The 25551-nt window shown below is 39.1% G+C and overlaps 1 protein-coding gene and 1 non-coding gene across 6 annotated transcripts in view; both read right to left on the bottom strand.

Annotated features, from left to right (window-relative positions):
• STK3 (serine/threonine kinase 3) overlaps positions 1 to 10071 on the bottom strand; it is a 267137-nt gene extending 257066 nt beyond the window's left edge. For 4 of the 5 annotated variants that reach the window (XM_036086510.2, XM_036086515.2, XM_036086513.2 and 1 more), the window contains exon 1: positions 9848 to 10071. In XM_036086510.2, coding sequence (XP_035942403.1) covers positions 9848 to 9873 — 26 coding nt within the window. In that variant the 5' untranslated portion in view covers positions 9874 to 10071. Of the gene's footprint in view, positions 1 to 8166; positions 8186 to 9847 lie in introns of those variants that run through there. The other variant, XM_078072183.1, reaches the window with a different exon arrangement.
• Positions 10072 to 24541: 14470 nt separating this feature from the next.
• Positions 24542 to 24647, bottom strand: LOC118532124 (U6 spliceosomal RNA). The gene has a single exon (XR_004915574.1). It is a non-coding gene; the product is annotated as a U6 spliceosomal RNA (small nuclear RNA).
• Between the last annotated feature and the right edge of the window lie 904 nt (positions 24648 to 25551).

Here is a 25551-nt window from a genome sequence, read left to right as displayed (position 1 = left end):
TATCACAGCAGACAACAAGGAAGCTACAGGTCATGTTGTCCCTGAAGGGACTCCCACTGACCAAAGATGGGGGCCACTTTGAGCTTCAGCAACAGGAATTGCAACGGATTAAAATCGATTAAATATGTTTAAATCCATTAGTTCATAATGGAACTTAAAAAAAAAAAAAGAATTGGTCCCCTTTGGAGAAAAACAGGGAACTAATTCATTCTCTTGAAAACAGGTAAAGGGGAAGAATCAAGCATTTATCCTGTCTTTCTTTTATAAATTGTACCACTGGGTAATCAGACAAAAGATGAGGGAGGTGACTATAAAAACATTCCAACTAATAAATGGAAACAAAATGGTATATTTAGAATTTCACCATTTTGCAACATCCAAAGAATTAACAGAAATAAGCACTAAGCATCAACAGCTGCTAACATCACAAAAAAAGAGAGACAACTATACACTAAGTGACTAATATACTCTTGCCATACACCACCTGTACCAATGCCTAAGGGATTGAAATTGAGCCTGTCAGTGTCTGGATCCAGTTACTCATTGGCAGAAAATATGGAGGGCAAAAGAACAGTAGAACTGCACCTTGGGTAAGCAACTGGCAAAATCCAGGCTGTGGGAAACTACAAACAGCCTGCATTCTTCAACAGGTAAAAGAAAAGAAAAGGGATGGAGAACTAACGTAAAGATCAAAAGGACATTTCTTATAAAAACTATTTTTAATTGGCAAGACTAACCTAGAGTGTCTAGCAATGCACATTTAGGTTATTACTTTAAAAGTTGGTATAAGGGTTACTTACGGGGAAAGGCAGCTATGATTGGGATGGAACACAAAGAAGGAAGGGTGGCAGAGTTCTATTTCTTAACCTGACTGGTGATTACAAAGGTGTCTGCCTTAAGGTAATCATTAAGCCATATGTATGTTTTGTACTGAGGTTTTATTTTGCAATAAAAACATTTTTTAATAGCAAGTTATCAGGACACCTGAACGTTGCAAACACCTAACAAAGGCTTAGTATGATTCCCATTCTCTAGACTAATGCAGTGAAAATAAGAGGTTAAAAAAAGAAGTTAGTGCCCATCATTTCCTCCTACCTACTTCCTCTTCTAAGGGAACCCCCTAATATCACATTTGGGGCCCAACAGATTCACTTTCCTGGGCGTCGGGAAATTCTAAGAAAAAGACTATGAGATACCCAAACCTGTTCCTCTCGCAGTCTTCCTCCAACCCCAAGTTGCTCAAACACAAAACTTAGGAGCCAGAATTGATTCTTTCTTCCTCAGTTCCCACAGCTAGTCTATCAGCAAGTCCTTCATTTCTAACTGCAAAATATATAACTTACATCTGTCCATACTTGTCTCCATCTCCACTGCCTCCACCATCTAACCATGAGCTATTGCCATGACCTCCCAACTTTTCCCCTGCTTTTATTCTTAACCCTCTACAATCTACTCTACCCAAAGCAACCCGAATGATCTTCTAAAAACATAAACTGCTTAAAATTCTGCCTAAAACCATTTAATGACAGCCAGTTGCACTTTCACATCCAAATTCCTTTCCATGGCCTGCATCACTGAATCCCTGCCCATCTCTCTGACCTCATCTCCAACCACTTTCTCCCATTTTACAATCCAGCCACAGTGGCCTCATTTCAATTCCTCCCACACACTATGCTCTTTCCCACCTCCGGGCCTTCTCATAGCTTTCCCTTGGCCTGGAATACTCTTTCCAGCTGCTCACAAGGATAACTTCTCAACCCCATGTCACAGCTTTAGTATTACTAAATAGCTTCTCAGAGAAGCTCTGGCCAACTGCCCTATTAAACAGGTTCCACCATTTTTCTCTATCAGTATGTGCTACTTCTATCCTTCATAGTTAAAGCTCCAACTAGAGTGTATGTTCTATGAGGTCAAAGATCTCAACTGCTTCATTCAACAATGTACACAGCATTTAGCATTTGAAAGGCAGTTGATTAATAATTACTGAATATATGAATAAATGAGCAAAGGACTGAACTCAAGGCTGACATCCAGTTTCTGCCATGTTCAATGATCAGTGAGTAAACAAAGTCAATTTTTATCTTTTTTCTTCCAAATTTTTATTTAAATTCTAGTTAGTTAACATAGTGTAATATTGGTTTCAGGAGTAGAATTTAGTGATTCTTCACTTACATACAACACCAGTACTCACCATAACAAGGGCTCTCCTTAATACCTATCACCCATTTAGCCCATCCCCCACCCACCTCCCTCCACCAACCCTCAGTTTGTTCTCTATCGTTAAGAGTCTCTTATGGTTTAGAAAGCCAGTTTTTAGAAAGGAACAGGAGAATGGGGGCGCCTGGGTGGCTCAGTCGTTAAGCGTCTGCCTTCGGCTCAGGTCATGATCCCAGGGTCCTGGGATTGAGCCCCATATCGAGCTCCCTGCTCAGTGGGAAGCCTGCTTCTCCCTCTCCCACTCCCCTTGCTTGTGTTCTCTCTCTCTCGTGGTCTCTCTCTCTGTCAAATAAATAAATAAAATCTTAAAAAAGAAAGAAAGAAAGAAAGAAACAGGAGAATGGGGCAACTCAGCAGACTCAGGAGAGATCACCTGGCTCCAGAGAGAAAGAGTCAAGGAAATTAGCTGCCTAGTACCTTTAATTCATGCTTTCCTCAAATATGTAAAAGGTTCACCCAAATTACAAAAATAATTTTAACTTGCATTCCTTTCCAACTATAGGACTCTAGGTCCCATGATTTCAGAAAATCAAAAATCTTAAAAATGAAAAATGATCTGAACACAGAGTAACATTCTATATTTTGAATATAAAAACTACCTCATCCTTGGAATCACATATGCTCAACAATTTCCCCAATTTTCTAAGAGAGAGAGAGAGAGAGTGTGTGTGTGTGTGTGTCTACACCAAGATACTAATATTTGTATCAAGATATCTGGAACTATCTGAAAATGTTACTCTATTTGACCTCTTTACTAAGATGTCTGATAACATATAAAATTTTGTTTTGTTCCATTTTGTTTAAAGATTTTATTTATTTATTTGAGAGAGAGAGATACAAGAGAGCATAGGTGGGGGGCAGGGAGAGGGAGAAGCAGACTCCCCCTGAGCAGGGAGCCCAATGCGGGGCTTGATCCCAGGACCCCAGAATCATGACCTGTGCCAAATGCAGACACTTAACCAACTGAGCCACCCAGGCGCCCCTGATATCATATAAAATTTATAAACTAATTCAGAACCCACATATACTATCACATGTACACCTATATTAACTACCAGCAATATTAACAGTTTTCTGTAATTCTCATTTTGCTACAAAGTCATTTTGTAAGATACGTCCTTTAATATACTTTTAAGAAGTTCAAGGTAATCTGCACCTTAATATTCATGGCATGCAAACAATGAACTTATTTTTAATATTCATACGTCTATTTACATATTTGTTACTTTCATTTATTCAATTTTAGACTCTATGTGGAAAAAAAAAATTGTAATAAGACATTTCAAATACAGAATCCGTTCCAAGAGCTAAGAATGGAAATTAGAATAATCCTAACATATGAGGCAATTCAAATAAAATCACAACAAAAAAGAGGCCTGGGACAAATAAAAAAGAAAGTTTCTATCAGATAGTATAAATTTTCTCTTTAGCAGAAAAACCTAGAGACCTTTGGTACTTAGAAGGCGTGGAGCTGGGAGGGAGTCAGAAGTTGAGGCAATCATAATTAAAGCTTTGCACGGGGTCATTCTACACTAGAAGCCACGTGAGCCTTTGTCTCATGGCAACCTTTCTGTATTCCATATTCTTTTGTGAACTCTGTCAGACATCATAGATCATCATTTTCCATTTTCCCATACTTCAATCGGACCTATATACTGTCCTGATACTGTCAAAATACTGCAGTTTTTAAATAATAGCTTCCTTTCTCCCCTTCACCTCTATCCTATTGTATGTGTAGGTAGTTACACTTACACCCGTCTGGATACCTCTGGCAATGCCATCATCGAGCTTTTAAATATCAGGATACAGTTTGAAATGAAGTCAGTTTCTTGACTGTCACTACTACATATGCCAACAATGTCTTTACAAACTGCAGATCACAACCCGTTAGTAGGTCATGAAAATAATTTGGTGGATCACGACCAGCAGTTTTTCAGTGAAATAGAACATAACAGAAAATAGAAAAATACCAAAAACATCCCACAGAGTCCATTGTATGAAACTTCTGTTTTAGTTTTGTATGTATTTGGGTCTGTCCTGGGTTTCACCATCAATATTTTATTTTAATTTTTTTGAGAGCCACTAATATATGATGGCCTGAAGTGATGGTACCTTTAGTTCAACACAGACTTCTCTGAAACCAGAAAAATTAAATTCAAAGCACTTTTCCCCCCTTATAATCCAAACAAGAAATACTCAATTTAAACCTTCTACTATTAAAGTTTTATTGATACACACTTCTGGAATGAGCATTTAGATTACTTCAGAAAAACAAATTTCAACCTGTGTTTAATACATATTTACCTTTTTCTTTACATTTCTAACAAATTCTTTAGTACTAATACATGCTATATCTCAGTCCCTTAAAGAACAAAAGAAAGGGGCGCCTGGGTGGCTCAGTTGGTTGGGTATGTGTCTTTGGCTTGGGTCATGGTCCCAGGGTCCTGGGATCAAGATCCACATGGGGCTCCCTGCTCAGCTGGGAGCCTGCTTCTCCCTCTGCCCCTCCTCCCTGCTCGTGCTCTCTCTTCCTCTCTAATAAATAAAATCTTAAAAAAAGAACAAAAGATAAATTAATCTTTGCCTCGGATTGACTAAAGACTGAATTTTTCTCCTGTCTTAATGTGCAACTGAAGTTTGTTCACCCAGACCTGCTCCAGATGTTACTGTCAACCTCCCTGTCTTTAGGAAGAGACAATTGAGCAGGCCCATCTCAAGGGCCTAAATCAATTCTAAAGGAGTTGGTCCACCCCAATTAACAGAGAAAAGCCAAAAGGAGAACAGATATGCTTTAGGGACCAAGTCATTAATACAAAAAGATGCTCCTCCTATTTGCTTGATTCTTTTCTTGCCCTTTGAAATACTCAGAACCTCCTCCCCTAGCCTGCCTCTAAAGTTGGGAGCTTCCCCCAGGGCCTCCTACTACCTGAGGTTGCTGCCTTTGTTTCGTAACATTCTTCAGGTCATCTTCTCAAAGAAAACTCTAGCTCCCCACTTGTGAATCTCTCCAATAATAAGCACAGAAGAATTCTGATTCCAAGGACACATGAATTAGTAATACAGACATAAAATGAAGTCCACACCTCTCTTCATTGCAATGTCTTCATGATTTTCGTCATACCCTACTATCTACTTACCTGGTTTGTTGCTTTGTCCCACACAACTCAATTCCAAGAATTGTTTATCTGCAATCCCAATTTCTGGTCTAAGGTCAGGGCTACTGATACTACAGGCTGATATGGGCTTTTCATGCTAGGAATCTGTAAATACCTTCTACTTTACCCAGCTATATCCCTGTCCTTTTACTTTTCTTTCTCATTCCCTAATAATCTATCTTCTGACCAATACTCCATTCACTCATAGCAACACTTTCCCTTAGGAAACAATTGTTTTCTCACCTTCACTTCTCATTTGTGTGAACGCACTTTGTAACCCTAACATTTTAACTTGAATCTTCAACTTTACTTCCCCCAACTACCTTTTCACACATAAAAAAAGAAAAAAAAACAAAAAAAAGCAAAGAATCCAACCATGGCTTAAATCAAAGAACTTTCCTTATCTGTCTCGAGAGTAAATTTCAGGAGCTTACTCCCTTCTTATTATCCTACCAGTGTTTCCACTGTTCCACACCAACTTTTCCTCCAAGTATACCTTAATGAATTTTAAATTTTAAATAACTATTAATCCTATAATCTAACTGAGGAACAAGGCCTGTCTGGTAAAGTCTATCTCTCCGGCAATGATATTCTGTCCTCTCTTTAACAAATATTATCTATATAACTATCTATCTTCAAGCAACCGGAATTTTCATGCTACCCACCACCCATCACAGAGACCCACCTTCCTTTATATGAATGTTCTACTCGGTGAAGATCTCATGTTTTGATCATTTCCCCTTCTATCTCTTAAAACTTACCTGTTGTGTGGTCATTTTTCTTTCATCTAGCAGTTCCCCTACAAAGAAATCTGAGAAACTCAACTTACCGAAACGCTAATAATTAAGAACCATTTAATGGACTTCCATTCCCAGAGGGACCTCATTTTCATAAGGACTTATGAAGACCTCTGTGACAGACCTATTCAGGAAACCTGGGGAATCTAGAAGTTATTCTGATACCTCAAGTCAGTGACTATAGGTGAGCACATCTATTGCCCATATTTAACACAGCCTTGTTGGTGAGACCAACTCAGTGATGTGAGGTAAGAATGGCCTCCCAGATCCTCTCGTCATGATTTTCAGATCTAGCTGCTCAGTGGAATCTCCAACTCCCAGAGGACAAGAATGACCCCAAAGAGCAAAGGTGGGCACTAACACCCAAGCCTAACATCAGATTTATATGAACAACATGATAAAAATACAAAGACACATAGGGTATAGGAATAACAAATACCCATTCAGGATAGTGACAATCCTTTGGGGAATAGGGAGGGAATACAACTGAGAAGAGATATACTTAGGAAAATTCAACTGTATTCGCACTATTTTATTTCTTAAGCTGGGTAATGTGACACATAAATACTTATTAAATTAGCCCCCATTATCTCTGGAATATCTAAAATTTTGTAGTTGAAAAAAGAACAATATGAAGATGGCATATACTCAAATGGACATCATACTAGGAATACGGAGAAATACCTTAGGTTAAAAAGCACTCAAATAAGTTACTTTATGAAGCAGGCCTTGAAGAAAGAATAAAACATAGATTACTAGCAAAAAAAGAACACAAACTTCTCTAAAGGAAAAGCGTGAACAAAGGCAAAGGTGGAAGTACGCATGGCCTACAACCTAAATAAAAAACAAAAGGGAAACTTCAGGAAGACAGATTCATGAGAAGAGTAACAAAAGCCTGGGATTAAATCTAAGACCAAGTGATAGGGGTCTTGGGTACTAAGTAGACTACAGTGCCCCAACCCAAAAAAAAAAATTTTTTTTTAAAGAAATAGCATGGTGAAAGTGATGTTTTAACAAAACAAAACAGAAGCCATTTGCGAGATGAACGAAAGCAAACACTGTCCTAGGGATCATTAGGAGGTTCTGTAGAGCAGCAAAAGGGGAATAGAAGGAGGTAAGGCACTGAGAACCAGGTCCTAGTGCCCTGCCTCTACTCCAAACAGAGCCTTTCTGCTGCTAAAAACCTTTTTAAAACCACTGCACTCAAGTACCTACTTGGAAGGCACTGCTGTAAATCAAGTATGAGGGTCATAAAACCCAGGAATGGGGTAATCGCATCAAAAATGAAAAAAGGGAAAAGAAAGTGAACCCAGACTTTTTGATGGAGAATTCAATAGCACTTAGTGACAACCTAGATGGAATAATGAAAGAGTGGATCTGCATGAAAAAATCAAATATACCAACTGAACAGCAGCTGCTGGTCATACAGACTTGAACATCAGCAACATAAATGTGACCATGTAAAAATGTCTGAGCCCTAAGGAAGTGCTACTCAAGGCAGAAAAGCAAAGCGACATTCTTACAGGGAATAGGAAAAGAACAAGCAGAGGGCCCATAGGATTGTACAAAGAAATGACCACCACATATGGACGCCTAAGAAAGTGAGTTTTTAAAAAGAGGTATCACTGTATACAGTGTTGAGAGGGTGCGCAGCCTTTGCAGCCAGTCAGACTCGGGGTTCTGGCATCTCCTCCACTTGACCAAATTATTTAACCTCTCTGAGTTTCATTTAATAAGCAAAGAATAAACTAACAACATTTAACATCACTGAACACATTATGGAGCCCTGTGCTAAGTGCTTTACACATGACCTATTTTAATCCTCACAACACACTTTACAGATGAAGAAATTAAATTGAGAGCTAGCATAGTAAGCTGCAGAGCCAGGACTCCTGTTTCTTAGGACAATAAAATACAGGAATGTATGTATAAATTCCTGGCAAACAAAATGACCTCAAAAATGGCATCTATATCAATATGGAGAACACAAAACTCACTGTCAGTAATCCCTGTCAAAGACTTCCGTGTGGCAAACTCTTTTAGTGTCCTCACCTACAAAACAGGATTAATACCTGTGATCCAACCTACTTAATAGGGTTGCTATGATAATATTATGAAAATGAAAATGCTACGAAAAAATTTTACGTGATATTCGAATATATGGGCTTAATGTCACATATCTTGCTTTTCAGAAATGCCTTCCTGGATCAACGTAAGTCTTTCTGAAGAGAATTACAAATAAGCCCGCTGGATGTGCAAGCATCACTTTGAAAAGTATAAATGACATGGAATGGTTATATATACCACCCACAACTCCCCCTGAGCCCTCTAGGTTTTCTAGAGTCCCTGCAAGGACAGGGGGTCTCTTAGACCTATAAAAAAAAACTCTGATAACTTAGAGCTAATGAACAGTGAGAGCTTCTACTTGAATTTGGAGTTGTTCAGGTTGGCCTTAGGGCATTATCTCAGAGGTGCCCCCTTGCAGTCCTTCCAAAATAGAAAAGAAAAAAAAGTTTCCAATTTTTTGGGTGCCCAGTCAATACTAGGAATTCAACACAAAATACCAGATAAAAATCTATCAAGGGCTCTGTCTGATAGCAGGTCTCTTTTGGAAAGCCCTCCCCAACTCCCCCTTTTTTCACCTGAACAGCTGGTTTCCAGGCCTCGAGGTTCGCATGTCTAGTCACACAATTCAGAACAGCCTACAAAGTTCCTACCTTTTTAATTATTCCATGTTCCTGAATCTATCAACTTTCATCTAAAGATCTCTAAGTATCAGAACACGAGAACTCCTTAATCTTCACAACAGCACTCTCTGGGAGAAAGATTAGTACCCTTATTTTATAAATTAAAAATGAAAGAGTGAGATTAAACGCTTTAAACACCACCAGTTAACTGATGTTGATTCATTCTTGGGGAAAAAAATGCACATTACGAACTTACATCTATGGAGAGCCTTGATTTAGCTTGACCATTTCAAATACTACTTTGGAAGTATCTACTGTGTACTCTTACTCTTCCAATATATTAAAGATTAAATATAAACTAACAGCAAATACCAAAGCATCACTATTTTTATATGCTAGAAGAAAAACAGAAAACTATATGGGGGAGGGGGTTCTAATTTAAGATTCCTACTGTCTTGCATCCATAAATACTTCTGAACTTGAGGGGGGTAAGGGGAGGAACACCTGTCACTGCAGTATATCTACAAGTTTTACACACTGTGTAGCTATTTTGAATTCCTTAAACTGTTAATAAATAACCCGCCTTCTCAAATAAAAGACAGTATTATGAAAAACATTTGACAAGAACGCCTACATGGCTGTAAGCAGCCTAATTAATTTCCCAGTTTTGCATCTCCGGGCTTCGTGAACTTGCCAGGAGGGAAAAGTCCGCCCGGCCCAGGAGTCCGGCCGCGGGGAGCCCGGCGCTGCCCGGCGACTTTCCACGCCACCAGGCCCGCCTCGCGGGAGAGGCGAGGCTCGGCCTCCCCGCGGGCCCCCTCGGCCTGTGGACAGACGCGGCCCGGCACTCGGACCTGCCTCCCGACGCCCAGCGCGCCCGGCCCGGGCCCGGCAGTCGCGGAGGGGGTCGCGGTCCCGCCCGGCCTAGCCGCCCCCGCCCGCGGCCGCCGGCGCCGCCTCCCTCCTTCTCCCGGCTCCCAGCGTTCGTTACCTCTTGGGCGCTGGCGGCTGCTCCATGGCTGCCGGGGACAGAAGGAGGGACGTGGTGGGCGGTGAAGGCCGGAGGGAGGAGAGGAGCCGGGGCACCGGCCGGCCGAGCCCCGGGAACCACAGGGGGAAACTCCAGGAACTCGGACCAACTTTCCCGTAACTCCTCGGCGGATCCCCCTCCCTCTCGGGAGTGCGGCTCCTCCCGGCCCGCCCCGCCCCTCGGCCGCCGGCCGCCGGCCGCCGTCCTGGGAGAGTGGGCGGAGCCAGCCGCGGCCCCGGCTTGGTAGGCGGAGCCAGGTCCTGGTTGGGTGGGCGGAGTCGGGGGCGGAGGGAAGCGCCGGCCACAGCGCCGGGAGTGGAAAAAAGGCGCGGAGACTAGAAGAGCTAGAGGCTAAGGCCCAGTCAGGACCCAGAGCCTGTCCATTCTGGCCGGGGGACACCTTCCTTTGAGCCGGCCAAGAGCTGCCGCCCCACATTTGCCTCCATTGTATTGCCTCAATCCCATTTGACTCATTTCTCTGGATTTCCCAAACATCCCAAGCGTCTTGTGCAGCCTTTTGAAGTGTTACTAACTGCCCACGCTTCCCTCTAGTTGTTTATAATTATTGGCTGCTTTACCCCTCGCCATTTGACGTTTGTAGCTACAGCACTAGGGATACTACCGGAAATTCTTCTTTGATGTTGGTTGTGGACAAGCTCCTCACTACATTTCACTGTAATTACGTCTAATTACAAAGAAAATAATTACCGCAGTGAGATCTCTCCGTGCACCAATTTCAGTGCGCTGTGGTCTTGCCACCTGTTCCCTTGGGTAACCTGTAAAACCTATCCCAAATTATGGTGCGTAGAAAAGTACTCAAGAGAAGTTTGTTTTCTTCCATTTTTTTTTTAAGATTTTATTTATTTATTTGTCAGAGACAGAGCACAAGCAGGGGGAGCGGCAGGCAGAGAGAGAAGCAGGCTCCCCGCTGAGCGAGGAGCCCGATGCGGGACTCGATCCCAGCACCATGGGATCATGACCTGAGCCAAAGGCGGACACAATAGACTGAGCCACCCAGGCGTCCCTGTTTTCTTCCTTCTTGTCACCCTCTCTCCTCCACCGGTTCCCAAGGCCCTTACCTCATTGTGATTTGATCCCTTCCTGCCTCTATCTTTTTTGTATACCATTTAACCTGAAATTCCATATATAAATATCTTTCTTATGACCATATACAGGTGCTATGTAATGAGTTTGCTTGCTTTCATTAGAAATTATCAAGATGTAGAGTCATAGAGTTTTCTTGAAGATTAGAACAGTCTATGAATACAATGTTAAATAAAGGAACTTTGTGAACATTAACCCAAATCAGACTTGTCTATTAACAGTTTTCCTCTTTTTTGCATTATTTTTAGTTTCAATATGTAATAAACTTACATGATTTATTTTCAAAACACTATATTCCCCCCTAAATTTAGTTATGTTAAATTTAAGAGCATTCATTGGTGAAACCTGAAGTTAAATTCTGCAAACAAGAGACAGTATTACAAAATTTTATACTCATTTTCATGTATTAAAGATCCACAGTCTAACAGTTCAGAAGTAACAAGACAACAAAAAACTAAATTATTAAAACGTAAAAGCTAGGAAAAACCTTTGAAATTATTTCATTCTATCCTTCACTCTCATCCTCGTTTCCATGCCCTAGTCTCATCTTCTCATATTTCATCAGAAAAATCTTTCAGAGAACAGCATTTCATCTTCTCTTCTTAAAAAATTGTCATACTTTAAAATGGTCTCCGAGCGGTACCTGCGTGTCTCAGTCGTTAAGCGTCTCCCTTCCGCTCAGGTGGTGGTCTGGGGGTCCTGGGATCCAGCCCCACATCGGGCTCCCTGCTTGGGCGGGGGGCTTCTTCTCCCACTCCCGCTGCTTGTGTTCACTCTCTCGCTGTGTCTCTCTCTGTCAAATAAATAAATAAAATCTTTAAATAAATACATAAAATGGTCTCTGAATTATGTTACCAATGTTAATCTCCAGAAAGCCTTTCCAAGTCAAACCACTAGTACCACCCCCCACGCACACACACACACTATCTCTGACATTTAAGTTGTGAAAGAGATGCCTCTCTTCTATGTACCCATAACACACTGTGCTGGCTTTTCTATGATGCTTATTGCACTGAATTGAAGTTCTGGTCATCCTAACCATGAGTCTACTGAGAATTAGACCTTGTCTTTACCCTCTCTATCCTTTTTAAAAGAAGTACCTTGGATATAGTAAGGTTGGATAGCTTCCTTGGCCCCCCAGATTCACTCTCCATTCTTTCCCATCTGCCCTGTGCCCTAGGGTCTGACCTGTATGGCTGATATCATTGGGCTCTCAGCTCTCTGGCTTACAATTGGGTCTGATGATAGCGAGACCCAGCAAGAGATCATCTGAGGGAGAAAGGAGTATAAGGCTATTTATTCTCCCCATTACCTTCCTGTGAGGTCACCTGGGGCCCAGTTCTCCTTTCTTCCCCTCAACCCTTTGGGCCTACGGGTAGTGATTGCTCTGCTATCCCCTGGCTTCCTCCTCTATCCCCTATGTTCCCCTAGACCTCAACCCTCCTCAAATGATCCTAATTTGAGTTTCCTATTAGAATCCTGACTGAGATACCCATAAAGAAGTTTTGTGGAAGGAAGAGGAATAATATCAGAAAATAAATCTCTGAGGCCTTCCCTCAGTTTGCAAAGGAAGAGGGCTAGCAATTGTACATTATCTCACTAAACCCTGAAAACTACCAGGTAAGGTAGCATATCCATGTTATCGGTGAAGAAACTGAAGTTCAAAGGGGTAAAGGGAGCTTCCCCAGGCCAAATAGAATATCTACATTCTAACCCAGGCCTTTCTAACTCCAAAGCCAAGCCTCATCCCACTGTGAGTCAGTCAACAATGTTTACTGAGCTCTTATGTGTATCAGACACTGTTCTAGGTGCTGGGAATTCCTCAGTGATAAAAACAAATAGACCACAGTTCCTGTCCTCATGAGGTTTATATTCTGGTTGGGGAAACAATAAAATAAATAAGTACCTAATTAATAAGATTAGGTATTGAAAACTGGTAAGGAAGAAAAGTAAAATGGGGAAAAGGGAAATAATGTGGAGGAGAAGGGATGAAATTTAGATAGGGTGGTGGGGGAAGGCATCAGCAAGAGGGTGACCGAAGAAGTCAGGGGAGCACCATGTAGATGGCGAAGGTCAGAGAAACGTGAGGCCACCGGAAGAGTAAGTGGTAAGACCTGGTGGCGAGTGTGCCTGTGTGTTATATTACTAAATAAAAGGAATTGTTTTTCTCCTGAATTACTTAGGAAACAAAACAAAACAAAAAATGCCTCAAGTCTCTATTTTAATTTGTCTGTGGAAAGCCAATCTGAAGATTCCAGGAAGGAAAGCATAGAAATTATCATTCAACCTACAAATAAAAGGCAGAAGCCTTTATGAATTACTTAGAAAACAAAACAAAACAAAAAATGCCTCAAGTCTCTATTTTAATTTGTCTGTGGAAAGCCAATCTGAAGATTCCAGGAAGGAAAGCATAGAAATTATCATTCAACCTACAAATAAAAGGCAGAAGCCTTTATGAACAATTGAAAGCTGTAGGAAAATTTGAGATGTAGATAAGGGTCACTCAGCTTCACTTAATTATGAAAGTAGCATCATCTGTTTCTGCGTCCAACCATTCCAATTGAAATGGAGATTAAGGGCACACTTTAATTAAACAGCTCACCAGAATTCTCAGCTAGGTGTTCTAATAGAAATGTAAGAGAAATCTGCAATCTGAGACCCAGTTCCTGGGAATAACAAAACTGCATTTGTGTCACCCAATACATACACCACGATGTTTTATGAATAGAAAAATATTAACATAAAGATTTTTTCCTTGTTATACTTGTTGCTACTTTTTATTGAAACTGCATTTATGTTATTCTTTATCATTTTTATGTGTATTTGAAAAATAATACTGATTAACAACTGTTAATCTTTTCTACTATTACTGGAAAGAGTTTGGGGCAGAGAGAAAGCTTTGATCAAATATATTACATTATGTAAAGTTTTATTTGCGGGGAAACTTGGAAATATTTCCTTTCCAGAGGCAACTTAACAAAACACTTTCCCTTGATAATGTTTCCCTTTTCTAACCTAATTTTATAGCGAGCTGGAACTAGCATCTTGCAGTTGAATTCAACCACTATCCTCTTTTATCATAGCAATCTTGAACGTTTACTTCACTTATTTGTTTCTCTGACCAAACCGTAAGCCTCTTGGGAGTAAGGACAGTATCTTATTTGTATACGTCATCTCAAAAGTCTGGCATATCAGTTTTAAAACAAGAAGCCTAGAGGTAGGGGCGCCTGGGTGGCTAGGTCATTAAGCATCTGCCTTTGGCTCAGGTCATGGTTCCGGGGTCCTGGGATCGAGTCCCACATCAGGCTCTCTGCTTGGCAGGAAGCCTGCTTCTCCCTCCCCCACTCCCCCTGTTTGTGTTCCTTCTCTCGCTGTGTCTCTCTCTGTCAAATAAATAAATAAAATCTTTAAAAAAAAAAAAGAAGACGCTTAGAGGTAGGTGTTTCTAGGTTTGATCAATTCTTTCATTTACCTCCGTTTCCTGCTCTACTGTGCATAGCAGCCTCTCTCGCTTCCCTCAAATGATGGCTACCAAAGTTCCAAGCATCACATGAAGACATGACAATGCCTAGCAGCAGAAGAGGGTTATTTCTTTCTGAATACCACTTTTCAAGATGGTGGAAAAAACCATTCTAGAAGCGTCCAATCTCTGCAGATTTCCCTTCATGTCCTTTTGGCCAAAATTGTGTCACACAACCATTGCTAGCAAAGGAAATGGGGCCACAAAAACCAGTTCAGACTAACGGTGATTCAACCCATGGAGCTGAGCTTGTAGCTGAGACTGGGAATGGACTTCCCTAAAGCTTATGGCATGAGAGAAGAACAAAATTGGGATTCTACTATTGAGGGAAAAAATGGAGGAATTATTAGTAGGCAATAGCCTGCAATTTCTGCTTATGTTTATAAGTTCCTGGAACATTATAGCCACTGAATAAATGTTTGTTAAGTGAATGAGTGGATTTCCATGCAACAAAACATCAGGAATTTTAAGAAACATAGATAACTGATAAACTACATATTAAGTGAAAGTTACGTGTGCCATTTGTCATTTTATTTCCTCTCAGTTCCAAATTCATCCTTCATTGCCTGCTCTGTTAAAATGGAGCTAGGTTCTTTAAATCTTTTTCTTTATCAGAGAGAGTAATGTTAAGCTCTGTCAATAGAGAGCCATGGAGAGACACTGCAAAAGAGTTTTCTTCCCTGGTTTGTATGTTTTCCGTTGGCCAACACCAGCACTGGGGACTGCTTCTCTGGATCCTGCAAGATGCACTGCTTCTCCGGTAGTGGCCTCCTGCAGGGCAAGACAGCAACAACACTCAGTGGTCAACAGTCTCTCTCTCCTCATCCAAACCTACTTCTCCCTTGAGCAGTTTCGGGGCAGAGTGTCTCCAGTGAGAAAACTCACCATGAGCAGTTTTCCCCAGCAACCTAAGAGAAAGGTTTCTGGAAAGTTCCAGAGGGCAGATTTCCAGCAAGTTGCACCAGCGCGGCAACCACAGTAACTTCTCTGCCATTCAGTGAGACATAGGTGTGCCCTCTCCAACAAAGTCTATATTTCAACCCCTGGGGACCTTTTATGGGTGCTGTGTCTCAGCCTCAGGGGTTGTAGTCCTGATTTCTGCCAATCCTATATTCTTTAGAGTTCTCTTTGACTCTTACTAGCCAATCCCTTGTTACTCCAATCCCCTATTATAGTTAATAATTTTTTATATTAAACTTTCTCCATTCAAGTAACCATGTGCTGTCTGTCTCTTGCGGTTTCTGTATCAGGCTGGACCTTGAACCATACAGAGAATGATAGCAAAGAATTTCAGGCCCAACTGTAAACTCAGGGAAAGAAATGATAAAAATCAGATTGGTTCTATTTTCAGTTCAATACATAATTATCTACACCAGCAGTTCTCAAACTTTTTGTTCTTGGGACCACATTACACCCTTAGAAACTATGGAGAACCTCAAAGAACTTTTGCTTATGTGGGTTACATCTATCTATACTAAGAAATTAAAACTCAGAAATTTTTAAAGCGCAAGAGTATACAAGTATACATTCCATTAGCCTTGAGAGGAATGACATCATCACACGTCATGTAGCATCTGGAAAATTCTACCATACACTCATGAGAGAATAAAGTGAAAGGGGCAAATAACATTTTAGTACTGTTTTTTAAATAGTTTTGATTTTGTGAACCCCCTGAAATAGTCTTCAGTATCCCCAGAAGAACCCAGATCACACTTTGAGAAGCCACTGATTTACAGTAATTATATGTAAACACAATAACTAAGACCTATGGGGGAAGAGATATGGAAGATACGGTCCTTGCCATCTAAGGAGCTCAGCGAAACAAAAATGCTTTCCACTTTATAAAATCCACCCTCATTATAACATCACTTTAAAGGAAAAAGAAAGAAATTTCTGTTATATACAAAGATAAGTTCCAGAACAAGCTGAAGATATCTCAAATCTTCACAGCAATGATTGGTTAAGACACTGAACATGGGGACAGAACTAAGGAAAAGAAGAACCAATGCTAAGAACCTGACAATCTCCATCAGTTAAAGCCTTTCCATGGCTGGCCTTTGTTATGTTAATATCAGGAACTTAAGCTCTAGAAACAGATCTGTTCCATGTGTTCATAATTTCTTTTTTATATTTTTGGGGGTTTTTTTATTATTATTATTTCTTTCTATACCTGCCTATGTTCTCTGAATAATTTCTAACTTGGTCTTGATTGAATGAAGCAGAAAGAAGATGTGCTTACTTCCAGGCCAGGAAAGCTAAGAATATAAGAAGAGCCCTAGACATGTAGTGATGACAGCAGTTAACACTGCTGGGAAAACTGGACAATGAGACCTAGGGCAACAGGATAAAAAGGGAGATAGATATTGAATAGACAGAGAAGCTGCAGTAAAACTGAGCCATCCTTAAGCCAGTCTTGGCATGTGACACAATCAAATCCAACTCAAATCCAACTCTCATGGAAAGGCTGAGAAAGGAAATATATGGCATATTCACACAGCACAATTTCCTAAAAATCTTTACCCATCTTTCTCGCTTTCTCCCATGTTTTCATGACAGCCATCCATTTTGCTTCTCCCTTGCTTACCATACTCCTACAGTGCTTCTCTCTCTCTCTCTCTCTCTCTCTCTCTCTCTCTCTCTCTCTCGGCATGCTCACACTTCCTCTCTCTTTCTCTTGCAATTCACCTCCCTTTGCTGTTACTTCAGGCCTTTTCTGACCAAGAATAATCTGACCTCCTTCTCTTCAATTCTGTAGCTCTTCCAGCTCTATTTATCTTTGTCAGAACAACATAGTTCTAGGAGACAAGAAATGAAAGATTCTTCCTTAAAAGGGCAGGGGAAGCAAGAGAGAAAAAGACTGTGAATACTCAAACATGAATATTTTTGTTCCTATCAAACATTCTTTCAATCAACATTTTTTTTTTATGAAGTTGCCAGGCACAGACAATGAGGTATGACCTCTGCCCCGAAACTATGGGGTTTTCCTATTACAAGCTTCCTTGTGCTCCTTTTTTTGGATTCTTTTCCAAAGGGAGTGATTACTTTACAAAAGGTAATTTTTTGCTTAATGAAGTGATTACTTTACAAAAATTAGCCATGGAAAACCTTTCCATGGTTAATTTCCCTCAAGCATTTAAACTATGATTTCAATTTCAGTCTTCACTGAGAAAGAGGGTAAGATGGCTGTGGTTTCTAAAATTTTTTTTGAAACAAATAGTCAAAGGCATTAGAAAAAGTTATCTTAAGAGCACCTTATTAATAAGTCACCATTGACAAAGGACCGTTAGATTACCACTTTATGTTTAGCCACAAATGAAGGGGAGGGAAAGTAATAGAGAAGCTTCTAGACAGCACAAGTTTATGCCTAGTAAACTGAAGTTATTTTTAAAAATGTAAATCAAGAGTGAGAGCATTGAAAACATAGATATACATAACATTAATTTTTATCCACATTAGTTATCTATTGCCGCATAACAAATTGCCCCCCAAAATACCAACTTAAAACAATGCACGTTTATTATTTCCTTTCTATAAGGCAGAAATCTGGGTGCAGCTTAGTAGGGCCCTCCAGTTTAGGGTCTCTCAAAAGACTGTAGTCAAGGTGTTGGCCAGGGCTAGTCACCTCTAGATTTAATCTGTAAATTTAATGTAATCCCAATTTATAAAAAAATCTCAAAAGAACTTTTAATAGGATTTAGAAAGCAAACGGTCAAGTTCAAATAGAAGAGAAATTACATGAAAAGTGCCCATAAGTTTTCGAAAGAAAGAACAATGAAGAGATTTGCCTGCCAAATGGCAAAACACATGATAAAATGGTGGTAACTAGGTACATGAAAAGATGCTCAACGTCACTAATCAATCATCAGTAAAATGCACATCAAAATCACAGTGAGATATCACCTCACACCAGTGAGCATGGCTATTATCAAAAAGACAAGAAATAACAAGTCTTGGCAAGGATAGGGAGAAAAGGGATCCTTTGCCCACTGTTGGTAAGAACGTAAATTGGCGCAGCCACTATGAAAATAGCACAGAGTTTCCTTAAAATATATTTTCTTAAGATTTTATTTATTTATTTGATTTATTTGTCAGAGAGAGAGAGACAGCACAAGCAGAGGGAATGGCAGGCAGAGGGAGAAGCAGACTCCCCGCTGAGCAGGGAGCCCGATGAGGGACTCCATCCCAGGACTCTGGGATCATGACCTGAGCCGAAGGCAGACACTTAACCATCTGAGCCACCCAGGCATCCCGGAAGTTCCTTAAAATATTTTTTTAAAAACCTGCCATATGATCCAGCAATTTTACTTTTACCTATTTAACCAAAGAAAATGAAAACACTCACTCGAAAAGATATATACACCCCCATGTTCATTGCAACATTATTTATAATAGCCAAGATGTGGAAAAACCTAAGTGTCCACAATGGATGAATGGATAAAGCAAATGTGGTATAAATATAATAGAATATTATTCAGCCGTAAAAAAGAATGAAATCTTGCCATTCTCAACAACATGAATGGATCTTGACAGCATTATGCTAAGTAAGATAAGTCAGGCAGAGAAAGACAAATACCACACCGTATGACTTCACTTACATGTGGAATCCAAAACAAAACAAAACAAAAACCAAGCTCATAGATACAGAGAACAGATTGGTGGTTGCCAGAGGTGGGGTTGGGGGAGGGGGATCAAAGTATACAAACTTTCAGTTATAAAATAAATAAGTCATGGGGATATACAGTGCAGCATGGTGACTATAGTTAATAATACTAAATTGCGTATTTGAAAGTTGCTGAGGAAAAATCTTTAAAGTTCTCATCACAAGAAAAGACATTTTGTAATAATGTGTGTAACAGATAAACTAGACTCACTGCAGTGATCATTTCACAATACATACCAATATCGAATCATTATGTTGTATACCTGAAGCTAATGCAATGTTATATGTCAATTATACTGCAATAAAAGAATTGTGGTAATTAAAACAGTGTGATATTAATTCAGACATAGATAAATTAATGTATGTAATGAATAATGAGCCCAGAACAGAGCCATTTTTATATGGAAATGTTGTTTATGATAAAATGATATTTTACATCACAGGGGAAAGAATGAGTGACTCAATAAACTGTATTGAGACAACTAATTACTTGAAAGGGAAAAAAAAGGGAATAAATATATACATACATACATACATACATATCATTACATCTCTATTTATATAACCCTGTATCAGGCTTCTTTATATTGCAAGCAATTGAAGACCCAGCCCAAACTGCCTTACATAACAAAGGGCTCATTTAACTGGGTCTCCTAGAGCAGACTCTAGGGTTGCTTCATTTAGTGGCTCCATACCGACATGAAAGACACTGAGGGCTTTTGTTTATTTGTTTTTCAATTTCTTTTTCTGTCTCTGGGTTCCGACTTCTGTAACGTTAGCTTCGTCCTAGGCTAAACGGCTGCCAAAGTTCCCAGCTTCAAATCTACACACCACGTTGCCCAAAAGGAGAAAAAGCACTATCTTTTGGTATCCCCCATCAAAGAGAGAGAAACCTCCTTTCCCAGAAGGCTTCTGCAACTTCCCTTCTTGTCACATTGGCTCAAGCTGTCAGGTTGACCATTCCCTAACATGCAGTGATTTGGCTTGCACTTGAACAAATGATTGGCTTATCTTACTAAATCAGTGTAGAAAGCTGGATGGAAATTCCGTTTCGGTCTAAAATAACAGGGCCCTCTCTTAGAGCTAGGAGTCGTATCGATTTCCACTGTGACTTCCCCAAACAAAAGAAATGCCAATTGCACAAAAGAGGGAAAAAAGAAATAGCTCAATGTCCACTATGATAATGTATCAAAATAAATTCCAGATGCATTAAAGATCCAAATGGTTAAAAATAGACAAACAGGATTCTCCACCCTCAAAGAAGTAGAGCAGAATTCCTTACACCTTAAGTGTGGGCTATACATAGTGGCTTCCTTCCAAAGAGTACAGTATAAAAAAGGGGGGAAACAAATTACTTTTCGGTAGAGAAACAGAACCTCAGCCAGGTGATCAAGGTCAACAACAGAGTGATAAGTCGTATTGGTTGTAAGTACCCTTGATCTGATGTGATGTGAAGGATACTTTACCTCTGTGGTCTTTCTTCTAAAACCACAAAACCCAGTCTCATTATGAGAAAAACATCAAACAAATCCCAACTGAGGGATATTTTACAAGATATATGACCGGTACTCCTCAAAACTGTTAAGATAATCATCAAAAACAATTAAAATCTGAGAAAATGTCATAGGACAGATGAGGCTAAGGAGACATAAAAATTAAATGTAATGAGGTATCCTAAATACATTGGGAGTCTTGTAACAGAAAAAGGACATTAAGTAAAAACTTAAGGAAATCTGAATAAAGGATAAACTTCAATTAATAATAACATCAATATTGGCTCATGAATTGTGACAAACATCCCATGCTAATGTTAAGATGTTAATAACAGGGAGATTGGGTTTGGGGCATATGGGAACTCTGTATTACTTTCACAACTTTTTTATAGATCCAAAATTGTTTATTTTAAAAACATTTTAAAACACATTAAAGACCTCCAAGGTATGTTTTCTTAGAAGAGCACATAAGAGAATAATTTAATATTTTAATTAACAACACAAGAAACAACAGGTGTTGGCAAGGATGCTGAAAAAGGGGAACCTCCTACACTGTTGGTGGGAATGCAAGCTGGTGCAGCCACTCTGGAGAACAGTATGGAGGTTCCTCAAAAAGTTGAAAATAGAGCTACCCTATGACCCAGCAATTGCACTAGTAGGTACTTACCCGAGGGATACAAAAATACAGATTTGAAGGGGTACATGCACCCCGATGTTTATAGCAGCATTATCAACACTAGCCAAACTTGAAAAGAGCCCAAATGTCCATCAACTGATGAATGGATAAAGAAGATGTGGTATATATATATTTATACAATGGACTATTACTCAGCCATCAAAAATAATCAAATCTTGCCATTTGCAATGACGTGGATGGAGCTGTATTATGCTAAGTGAAATAAGTCAGTCAGAGAAAGACAAATACCACTCATTTGTGGAATTTAAGAAGGAAAACAGATGAACATATGGGAAGGGGAGAAAAAAAGAGAGAGGGAAACACAACATAAAAGACTCTTAATGATAGAGAAAAAACTGAGGTGTGATGGAGGGAGGTGGGTGGGGGGATGGGCTAGATGGGGGATGGGTATTAAGGAGGGCACTTGTGATGAGCACTGGGTGTGGTATGTAAGTGATGAGTCACTGAATTCTACTCCAGAAACCAATACTGCACTGTATGTTAACTAAAATTTAAATTTAAAAAAGAAAATATTTGTATAATCACAAGCTAGAAGATCTGATAAGAAAAATGCAAAACTCAGAAAGCAGAAAGGAAAAGCTGACCAGATTTGACTACATAAGAATTGAAAACATTCATAAGAAGAAAGATAATAACCCAAGTGAGTAGATACCTATCAGAATGAAAAAAAGTATCTTCATACATATGAGATGAAGAGTTAATATCTAGAATACAATGAGATATAAAGAAACGAATTAGGATAAGACAATCTAAACAGACAAATCGACCAAACATCTAAATTTACAAAATCACAGAAGAAATTCAAATGGTTAGTAAACATGAAAAGATGCTCAACCCTACGAATAATCAGGAAAATGCAGATAAAGCAACAGTAGTGTTTATAAGTTTTCCATTTGGGAAAGGAGAAGGAAGGGAGGGGGAAATAGAATGGGAAAGGAAGAACAGCAGTGGAGAGAGGATATGATGGACCTTGAGAGCAACTTCACTTTATCAAAAGTGTAAGATTAAAACATGCACAGCTGCTTCAAGACTTCAGGAAGCCAACGAAAGACAAGCTGTAAACCGTGCTGCAAAGCTTAATACAGAATTTAGTGGGGTAGAACGAAAACAATCACTACCTTTGTTTAGGGAAATATCTTGATAAGCTTCTTTGGGTTGGAAAGGTGGCACCCCAAGACTTGCTCTAAAAGACACAATACGTAAACAAAGAGAGCTGGAATCAGATTTGGAAATGTACATAAGTTCCAAATGTCTTTGGACTCCAAGGAAAGACTTAGCAAAGCACTAAAATAGAAACAGAATTAGATTTGACCACCATGCCATTGAAATGTATTCGGGAAGACACTAAACGGCGTTAAGGTTAGGCATATTTTAAAAACTTGTGTAGAATTTCATCTTTCCTTAACACTTAAGAGCTGGTAATTAGTAGCTAGCTGATATCAATTCTAAATTTGTGTAGTGATTATTTTTGCAGGAAAAATACAGCTGTGGAGAAGTTGAGGCTGTAAACCTTCGTTGTCCACAGCTGGAGGAAGCCTAATTTTTGGCAAGCAGCCATGTCCAAGCTCAACTACTTACCTGAGGGCACCAAATTCTAGGCATAGTGCCCAGAAGGAAATAAATAGCCTCATATGTTTTAATTTATAAAGTCATGGCAAGCATCAAATATATGGATACGGTTCATTTAAATTTACTCCATAAATATAAGAATATTAACAAGAGAGGATGCCCCTTCAAGCTTCAAGAAGCAATGTGAATATTACTAAAAGAAAGTGCTAATGTTTTATAACAGGAATTCACAAATCCATGCAATCATATAGGTTGAAAATATAAATAGATTTGAGAAAGATTTGAGTATTGTTATGGTTATAGTTATCTCTGGCAACACAGACTATGGATACATCATAAGCTTTTTTTCTTTAAGGAGAAAGAAATTTCAGGCATACTCTAAATATTCTGAAAGTGTCATAATGGAAAATAATCACTTTTTCCCACAAAGCCCCATTTTATTATTAAAGACTTCTCCGTGGTCAGTACCATCATGCTTATCACCACCACCATCATCATCAACACAGACCGAACACTTCCTTTATGTTAAAGCTTTACATGAATTTTCTTATTTTTAAGGGTCAGATCTTTAAGATAAAATGCAAATACCTTCGGATGCTATTACTAGTTAACACAGTAGCAGTGATCAGAAAGCAAGATTCCTTGGGAATAGAAACCAGAATATAAAATCTGGGAGTTAAAGGGAAGGTGGCACAAAAGTTGGAAAGCAAATTCTAATTTTCCTTTCTTCACAATTTTGTGGAGGATGAGAACTATCTGTACTCATAAAGCCAGGACAATTCCAAGATATTTGTTAGGCTGTATTTTTAATTGGCTCCTTTTTATAAAATGCTTCAGCGATAGTCATCAAGGACAGTCAGGTACAGAGCACTTTCTTAAGGGTTATGATTAAATATTTTTTACTTAGAAAAACATAATCTTCTATCAAGAAAGACTGGGAAATAAACAATAATTAAGGTAGGATAAAAAAAGAAGTAGTATCAATAGGTATACATCCAAAACACAATTGTTTTGAACATTTTGATTAAGCTTTTCATTAAATCTTGCAATTTTCAAATAACATTATACTATAAGCATTTTCCATGTTATTAAACAGTCTTTGTAATTATCGTTGTAATTGCTACACAGGGCTTCACAATAATTTACATGCTCCATTTTTAAAATTTAGGTTGTATCCAGTTTTTTACAATTATATATATATAATGTCACAATGCCCATTTTTTCAAATTTATGATGAATTTTATTTTATTTATTTTTTTAATTTAAATTCAATTAATTAACATGTGGTGTATTATTAGTTTCAGAAGTAGAGGTCAGTGATTCATTGGTCTTATATAACACCCAGTGCTCATGACATCACGTGCCCTCCTTAATGCCCGTCACCCAGTTACCCCATCCCTACCCCCTCCCCTCTAGCAACCCTCAGTATTTTCCCTATGATTTAGAGTCTCTTATGGTTTGTCTCCCTCTCTGATTTCATCTTGTGTTATTTTTCCCTCCCTTCCCCCATGAGCCTCTGTTTTTGTTTCTTAAATTCCACATATGAGTGAGATCATATGGTAATTGTCTTTCGCTGATTGACTTATTTCACTTATAAGATGCACATTTTTTAAAAAATATGCAACACTTCACTAATTTGCGTGTCACCCTTGCGCAGGGGCCGTGCTATTCTTCTCTGTATCGTTCCAATTTAGTATATGTGCTGCCAATGCGAACACATTGTTACAATGCACATATTTGTATAGAATTTGTTTTGTGTTTTAGAACTATTTTCTGAGACAATGTCCACAAACAAAATCAATGGGACAAGAAGCATGAGCAGTTTAAGGCTTTTGGCATGTTACTGTCAAAAGACTGCTTTCAAAAAGACATTTTCATATACTCATTTGGAAATATAAATTATTAAACACTTTTTGGAGAGTAATTTTATAGTATTTTTTTTTTAATTTTTTTTTATTGTTATGTTAATCCCCATACATTACATCATTAGTTTTAGATATAGTGTTCCATGATTCATTGTTTGTGCATAACACCCAGTGCTCCATGCAGAACGTGCCCTCCTCAATACCCATCACCAGGCTAACCCATCCTCCCAACCCCCTCCCCTCTAGAACCCTCAGTTTGTTTTTCAGAGTCCATCGTCTCTCATGGTTCTTCTCCCCCTCCGATTTCCCCCCCTTCATTCTTCCCCTCCTGCTACATTCTTCTTCTTCTTTTTTTCTTTCTTAACATATATTGCATTATTTGTTTCAGAGGTACAGATCTGAGATTCAACAGTCTTGCACAGTTCACAGCGCTTACCAGAACACATACCCTCCCCATATAGTATTTTTGAATAAAAATGCATATATACTTTGAACCAGCAATCCCACTTCTAGGAATCTTTCCAACAAAAATAGTTACACATATATTCAAATACGGATGTACAGGGTTTCATTTTAGCATTGTTTAAATTAGGAAGGAAAATGGAAATAACCTAAAGGAAAAGGTCAAATAAATTGTGTTATGGCTATATTTTGGCAAATATAAAGCTGCTAAGAATTAAGTGGTTCTACATTTATTGACACGGAAAGATCTCTTAGAGAGTTAAGTGGAGAACAAAAGCTGATAGATAAATAATCA

Source organism: Halichoerus grypus, chromosome 5 (assembly GCF_964656455.1).
Source record: "Halichoerus grypus chromosome 5, mHalGry1.hap1.1, whole genome shotgun sequence".
NCBI lineage: Eukaryota > Metazoa > Chordata > Mammalia > Carnivora > Phocidae > Halichoerus > Halichoerus grypus.
The sequence above is the reverse complement of the archived record's forward strand: the minus strand, read 5'-3'. Positions and strand labels throughout refer to the sequence as shown.